This window comes from Pantherophis guttatus, chromosome 2 (genome assembly GCF_059756535.1).
Source record: "Pantherophis guttatus breed Tessera chromosome 2, ASM5975653v1, whole genome shotgun sequence".
In the NCBI taxonomy this organism is placed as follows: domain Eukaryota; kingdom Metazoa; phylum Chordata; class Lepidosauria; order Squamata; family Colubridae; genus Pantherophis; species Pantherophis guttatus.
The window spans coordinates 248025729-248033868 of NC_142064.1; the positions used below are offsets into that span (position 1 = coordinate 248025729).

The following is an 8140-nucleotide window of genomic DNA, read 5'->3' on the forward strand; positions in this document are numbered from 1 at the left end:
TGTAATTATGTAATTATTGTAACACCTTTTCAAATAATCCATCAAGATGCTCATTCTTTTTGTAATTCTTTGACTTGCATCTGTGCAAAAATGCTTAAAATATTCACACTGGCAAATTACAATTATTTTAAAATGTTTTATTTACAACTAGTGATGAGAAAACTAAGTGGAGCAGATTAATAGATAACACTATTAAAATCCAATGCGAGTTAATAGAAAATTCTCAATGTAAAAATTGTTTTGAAAGACCAAATAATCAAGGCACTTTTGGCTTATAAAGTAAATTCTAATGTCTTGATTTGTGCCTGAATTTGAAGGCCAAACATTCCAGCTTTGCAAAAGCTAAAAATGTCGTCCTCGGGAAATTTCTTCTGCTTTGTTATCTTCCATTCAGTCGATATCTCAGACTAGAAGCAACTTCCCTACAATCCGAGAAGAACCAGAAGCCAAATCCCTAGCTGAGTTCTCCCAGCACTTTCATGAAGGGGTTGAGCATAGACAGGACTGCAGCTTCTTGGTATACCATGAGCCATTTACTAAATGCAACATAAAATCCTCCACACACAGAGATACACACATTTCCTTCTGGAAACAAGAAGGGTTGGAGTCATTAATATGTGGGGTTTCCGAGGCCCATCTGTCAGTTGATTCTCTCCAGATGTCTTCTAATGGTGGATGGAACCATTTAGCTTAGGGCATAGCTTTGCTTTGGGAGTTTATAAACAATAGGACTTTCTGCGTACTCTCTTTCTCTGTCAGGAGGGCCTTGTCTTCTTCGAGGAGGTGGCTGTGTATTTCTCTGAGGAGGAATGGTCTGAACTGGATCCTGACCAAAAAGTTCTGCATTGGGAAGTCATGTTGGAAAATTACAGCAACGTGGCTTCTCTTGGTAAGGGTGTTTCCTTTTGTCCAATTGGAGAGTTCAGGAAGAAATTTTGTTTCTGATTATTATTAATCTATATATATAAAAGAGAAAACCACTCTTCCATTAATCATAAAATCTCCAGAACCGTAAAGCCTACAAACGTGAAATTTGCCACCTCTTGGCTTCTAGGTGCTCCTCTTGGCTTCTAGGTGCTCTCTAAGAATGGATTTTTCGAAATGACCATCAGAGCATTAGTATTTCCTATATTATTATAACACGCTCTGATGCAAATTAGTTAGATGTTCTACTCCAACTCCCAACTTGAAAATAACTCTGGAGAGAATGGGATAGCATAGGACAAGCTTCTGTGGGGCAAGTGTCATGGAGAAAAGGGGCAAGAAAACCTGAGGGAGAGAAGAGGATAGGATAGGAGAGGCTTCTATGGGGCAAGCCTGAGGGAGAGGAGAGGAGAGGAGAGGATCTATGGGTCCAGCCTGAGGGAGAGAAGGGGATAGAGAGGAGAGGCTTCTGTGGGGATAGCCTGAGGGAGAGAAGGGGAGAGGAGAGGCCAATCATAATTACTCATTAATTTTCAAACTCTAAGTGTTTATTTATCAAGCCCAATCACATAGTTTCGTAGCGGAGCACGGATATTCAGCTAGTTATTATTATAACCAAAAATGTTTTGCTATTTTCAGAGTTATGGTACATGTATATAGAAATTATTATTTCTGAAATGCCATTGTAAGCATGCAAACATGCAATATACTGGAATCTGGCAAACATCAGAACTCAATTGATATAAATTCTGACAGATTGATCTTTTCCCTAATCTTGTTATCGTTTTTATTGCTGTTCCCTTTTGAAGGTAATAATGGGCAGGACCATAAACAGTCTAGGGAATCATTCCAAGTGTTCAGATATGGAAATGTAACGGAGAAGCCTGAAATGCAAATGAAATTCCAGAGGGAGGAGAGAAATCAGTCAAATAATTGGAATAAGGAAAGCTCATCTTCCATTGAGGCTCAGACGCAGTTTCTTGAGCAACCAAGAAAAATGAAGAAAAAATATATTGGGAAAGGTATAAGACTATCTAAAGATACATTAGATGTAAATGGACAGTATCTGACCCAAGCCAAAGGACAAGATTGTATATACAAAGACAATGGAAAACAATACAATTGGACTTTCACACTTTCTCAAGAAAATGGGTCACTTACATCACATAAAAGTATTCATATGGAAGAGAAGCCGAATAAATCCCTCAAGCATGGAAAAAGCTTCGGTGAAAACAAGACTCTTACTATTCATAAAAGGATCCACACAGAGGAAAAGCCATATAAATGCATGGAGTGTGGAAAGGGCTTCAGCAACCCCAGTAGTCTTACTTCCCATAAAAGGATCCACACAGGGGAGAAGCCATTTAAATGCTTGGAGTGTGGAAAAGGCTTCAGCAAGCCCAGTAATCTTACTTCCCATAAAAGGATCCACACAGGGGAGAAGCCATATAAATGCATGGAGTGTGGAAAGGGCTTTAGTTGCAACAGTCATCTTACTTCCCACAAAAGGATCCACACAGGGGAGAAGCCATATAAATGTATGGAGTGTGGAAAGGGCTTCAGTGAACACAGTAATCTTATTTCCCATAAAAGGACCCACACAGGAGAGAAGCCATTTAAATGCATGGATTGTGGAAGGGTTTTCAGTCAACGCAGTAACCTTACCTCCCATAAAAGGATCCATACAGGGGAGAAACCATATAAATGTGTGGAATGTGGAAGGTGCTTTAGTGAATACAGTAATCTTATTTCCCATAAAAGGACACACACAGGAGAAAAGCCTTTTAAATGCATGGATTGTGGAAAGTGCTTCAGCCAACCCAGTATACTTAGTTCCCATAAAAGAATCCATAGAGATGTGGAGCCAGTTTCCAAAACAGAGAGAGATTTTGGTGAGAATGTTTGCTAATTTAGCAGGTTAAATCTATGGATTTTCCTATTTCATCGACTGAACTCAGAAAGGAAGGTTTTTTGCGTTTGGCCCTCCCAACTGGCAGCCCCAGAGAGAGATGGATATATTAATTTAGATGAAAACAATGTGCATGTTTTCATTTTAATCATGAATGATAAATTTTTGAATGTATTTATGTATATATTTTTTTTAGAAATAAACTTCTGCTCCCCATAAATAAATAAATAAATAAATTTTATTTCTATACCGCCCTTCTCCTGGAGGACTCAGGGCGGTGTACAGCCTATTAAAAGCACAAAGACAGATATCAGTTAAAAATAATTAAAATTATTAAATAATTTCGGCTCAGATTTAAAACCCCAAAATTTAAAACACCCAATGTAAAAATCATTACATTGATAGCCCGGCCTGGCGGAACAGCAGGGTCTTGAGGGCACAGCGAAATACACAGAGGTCGGAGATCTTACGCAGTTCATTCCACAGGGCTGGGGCTCCCACAGAGAAGGCCCTCCCCCTGGGTGTCACCAGCTGACATAACTTGGCTGATGGCACCCTGAGGAGATCCTCTCTGGGAGCGAACTGGCCAGTGGGAGGCTGTTGGTGGCAGAAGTCAGTCTCTAAGGTACCCGGGTCCTATGCGACGGAGCGCTTTAAAGGTGGAAACCAACACCTTGAATCGCACCCGGAAGACCATTGGGAGCCAGTGCAGCTCACTCAGGAGGGGTGTCAGTAGCCCATGAGTGGCTACTGTCTGCATTTTTAGAGGTGCTGCTTCTGCTATTAAATTTTAACTTTCATGTGTAACTTGGGTTTTTTCTTTCTATTTTGCCTTTTACTTTGGATGAGTAGATTACATGTTAATTGCCAGGTTGAATGCTGTTAAGTCCAATACACTCCATTGATGAACTGCAATTAAAGACTTTTATTGCCTTCAAGATGAGACTTCATCTGAGTTATCACTTTCATCTGATTTATGGCCTGGAACGGCAATGGCAAAGTTCAGTCTTTTGTTTTGAAGTGAAGTAATTTTAGCCATTTTAGGCTTTTTGATTATTTATTGAAAATGTGAGATCAGTTATTGTTTATTTATTGAAAAGGCTACATTATTTATTGTAATTATTTAATGAAATTGCTATATAATTTTTTAAGAACTTTAGTATTTCATTCCAACATTGCTTAAAGATTATTTAGTTGGTATGCTTTATATTGGACATGAAGTCACTGAAGTTTATTAAGAATCAGAGAACTGTAATCAACTATTTTTAGAACTACTTTGAATAGGTAACAGAAAACAGTGATCTCTTCTCAAACTTACAATAGAACACATTCAGGTCATCTGCCAATTGATGATCCTCTTCTGTAAGGCAGGGAGATCTGCTGTTCAGACTTTTCCATGCATTTGCAGGTTCATTAACTGAGAACTGATTTTTCAGCTGTTCAGAGTAGCTTCTCTTTCCTACCTTGTCAATAGTTCCTGGCCTGATTATATGGGATCCTATCTCCTTTCCTGTAGGCTTCCTCTTTGGCACGACAAAGCTGCTTGGGCTTTGTCGTAAACCAAAGATGATTGTTGTTATGCATGCACAAGCTCTTGGTAGGCATACAAATGTCCTCAGTAAAGCTAATACATGATGTCATAGTGTCAGTAAATTCATCCAAGCCCACCGAAGCAGCTTCAAGAATACTCCAATCTGTGCAATCAAAGCAAGCGTGTAGCTCTAACTTGGCCTCCTCAGTCCATCTCTTCACTATTCTTACTATAAGCTTTGCAGTTTTGAGTTACTGCCCATAGCTGCACAAGGGAAAGAGCAGTAATCACCTTTTAATGTGGAATAGGAGTGATCCAATATGTTGTTGCCTCTAATGACACAATACTGCATATATATGAACAACTCGTGAGTGAGGTGGCTCTGTTAAAATCTGCCAAGACAATTAAGTAGGGAGTCTGGATATTTCCGTTCTCTACAAAGTACTGTATCTGGTCACCTGGAATCTACAGTGCGGTGCTTGTGCAAACTTGGTGTGGTATATAAGCCCCAACCAGGGGTGAAATGCTCCCAGTTCGGACCGGCTCAGGCGAATAGGTAGCGATGGCGGCGGGCAGTTCGGAGAACCGGTAGCAAAAGTCACTGTCCCTGTTCCCCATGCCCAGCTGAGCCGCGCGATCATCAGAGCCTTCAACTCAGCTTGGATCGCCAGAGCCATGTAAAAGAAAAAAAACTTTTTCCCTTTTAAATGCCTCTGCCTGCTAATCGGTAGCAAAAATCCTTCCCCTTCCCCCCCCTCAGCTTGCTTACCTTAGCTGCTGGTCGCAACGCCTTGCTTTAATCCCTGCGCAAGCAACTGAATCTCCCTGCCTGCAATCAAGCAGGCAGGGAGTTGAAGTCTACAAGTCTTAAAGTTGCCAAGGTTGGAGACCCCTGTTCAATTGGGTTAGTTTTTTCCCCCTTTGGGAGCTTTAAAAAAATAGTTAATTGGGGTTTTCTTTAGTTGTTGTTTTTTTAGACCTAGCCATTTAAAGTTTAGGAAGTTTTAAATTTAGCTGCTTTTATATCAAAATAAAAATAAATAAAAATAATATTTGTGCAGCTTTCTGAGATTTCGTGTGTTTCTGTAGTGTTTCACTCTAACTACACAATCACACAAAATCTCACAAAGCTGTATGTGGAATTTTGTGTGTGTAAAGTGTGAAAGTTGGTTTTTTTGGGCTTTTTGTGGCTGTGTGAGGTTCCTGCTTATTGCAGGGGCCATTTTGGGTCTAGCACAGCTGCTTTTACATTGTGGGTGAGCCTGTTGTGTTGTGTTGTGTGTATGTAAAGTGTGAAAGTTGGTTTTTTGGGCTTTTTGTGGCTCTGTGAGGTTCCTGCTTGTTGCAGGGGCCATTTTGGGTCTAGCACAGCTGCTTTTATATTGTGGGTGAGCCACTTGTGTTGTGTTGTGTTTTGTAGTTTAAAAAAGGCAAAGAAGTGACATTGACTTGGCCACGCCCATCTGACCACCAAGCCACGCCCTCCCAGTCACCTTACCACCAAGCCACGCCCACTAATTAAGCCACCCCCACAGAACTGGTAGCAAAAAAAAATTAGATTTCACCCCTGGCCCCAACCAAAATAAATGAAGAAAACTCTTGCAGAGCATTAAATGGTTTACAGCTAATGAATAATGTTAATAATTACTGTGTTTCCCTGAAAATAAGACCTGGTCTTATAGTTTTGCCCCCCACCCCCAAAGATGCATTAGGACTTATTTTCTCGGAAACACGGGCAACACAGGCAAGCCAAGAGTTGGTGGGACAGATTGACACCCAATTGTCATACTCAGTGTGTATGTCCTGCTATCTGCCACGGGAAACTGAGTGTTATTACCAGCATCCATTTGATGGTCTATTTCAAACAGGCATTAATTAAGTGTAACTGTCCATTTCATCACCAAATGACAGTAAGGAATTGAGGGTAAACTTTGGGAGAAAGCTCCTTCTAAACAGTTTTTGTCTTCTAATCTCTAATATAGATCGCTAGTTATAGGGATCTATAGAGACAAGTATCAGATTCAATCACTAGAATAATAGTTTCCCATATTCTAGTTTCCATCTTCAACATTCCAGTATATAGTGAAGCATTAGAAACACAATGAGGGACTTGGAAAATTGCCCTTAAAATTTTAGATTGGATCAAAAACTTGAAGTTCCTATGGCACATAAGGGGATTGGGTCTAAATTGTGTGCCGTATAGTAATTGAGCCAAAGGCTCGGCCTCAAAACAGCTTAGTTGCTGCAGATATATACACTGCTCAAACAAATAAAGGGAACACAAGCAGAAGACATCCGGGATCTGAATGAATGAAATAGCCTTATTAAATACTTTGTTGGGTACATACAGTAATTTTGTGTTTCCTTTAGTTGTTTCAGCAGTGTATAAACTACTGTATGTAAAGAACAAAGTATTTAATAAGGCTATTTCATTCATTGAGATCTCAGATGTCTTCTGCTTGTGTTCCCTTTATTTTTTTGAGCAGTATATTAACTTGTGGAATAAAGAGATCTTAGAAATACCTAATAATTTAGATGAGGGGATAAAAGGGAACATATCGAATTTGCGTACAACACCAGGCTAGGGGAATAAACAATATCTTTAGAAGATAGGCTCAAGATCCAGAAGGTTCTTGACAGACTGAAATACTGGTCTCTGTCCAATAAATTGCAGTTCATTGATGAGAAAAGTAAAGTGTTACGCTTATCGTGTTTCCCCAAAAATAAGACCCTGTCTTATATTTTTTAAAACCCTGAAATAAGCGCTTGGCCTTATTTTCGGGGACGTGTTATTATTATGGGACACATGGAGGAAATCAGAGGAAATGGGTACCGGCTGCGCATGTATTTAAATATTTTTGGGGAGGGCTTATTTTCAGGGGGGGCGTATTTTAGTACGTGCTCAAAAGCCCAATTGGGCTTATTACCAGGGGATGTCTTATTTTCGGGGAAACAGGGTAGGTAAGAAAAAGCAAATATAGTAGCACATAATAGGTGTATCTGGCTCAACAGAAGAGAGATCTAAGAGTCCTATAGATAATTACTTAAATATGAGCCAGCAGTGTGCTGCAGCTGCTAAAAGAGCCAATGCAGTCCTAGGATGCATCAGTAGGGGGATAGTATTAAGATCACATAAAGTGTTAGTCCAGCTTTCTCCTGCACTGCTAAGACTATATTTGGAACACTGCATCTAGTTACGGTCACCATGATACGAAAAAGATGTTGAAACTCTAGAAAGAGTGCAGAGAAGAACAACAAAGATGATTAGGGGACAGGAGGCTAAAACATATGAAGAGAAGTTGCAGGAATTGGGCAGATCTACCCTAATGAAGAAAAGGGATGAGGAGCTGTCACAGAGAAGATGAATTCAACCGCTAGGTGAGATCATCCGTGGTTTTAGGGTGAGTGTTCATCAGTACGCTGATGACACACAGCTATACATCTCCACCCCAGACCACCCCAATGATGCCCTTGCTGTGATGTCCCATTGCCTGGAGGCCGTGCGGATCTGGATGGGGAGAAACAAGCTCAGACTCAACCCCTCCAAGACCGAGTGGCTGTGGCTTCCGGCGTCCCGGTATAGTCAGCTGGTACGAACCTCTGACTGGATAAAAAGGAATGGATGAAAATCTATCAGAGAGATATCCAGCCTAGAATGAGGAGAAATTTCCTGACAGAACAATTAACTAGTGGAACAATTTGTCTCCAGAAGTTATGGGTGCCCCATCCTGGCAGGTTTTCAAGAAGAGATTTGACAGGCATTTGTCTGCAATGGT

At 40.4% G+C, this 8140-nt stretch overlaps 1 protein-coding gene across 1 annotated transcript in view; it reads left to right on the forward strand.

Moving 5' to 3' along the window:
• LOC117660349 (uncharacterized) overlaps positions 1 to 3771 on the forward strand; it is a 30064-nt gene extending 26293 nt beyond the window's left edge. Inside the window, exons 16-17 of the mRNA XM_087885171.1 lie at positions 760 to 889; positions 1734 to 3771. Coding sequence (XP_087741297.1) covers positions 760 to 889; positions 1734 to 2833 — 1230 coding nt within the window. The 3' untranslated portion in view covers positions 2834 to 3771. The remainder of the gene's footprint in view (positions 1 to 759; positions 890 to 1733) is intronic.
• The last annotated feature ends 4369 nt before the right edge of the window (positions 3772 to 8140 follow it).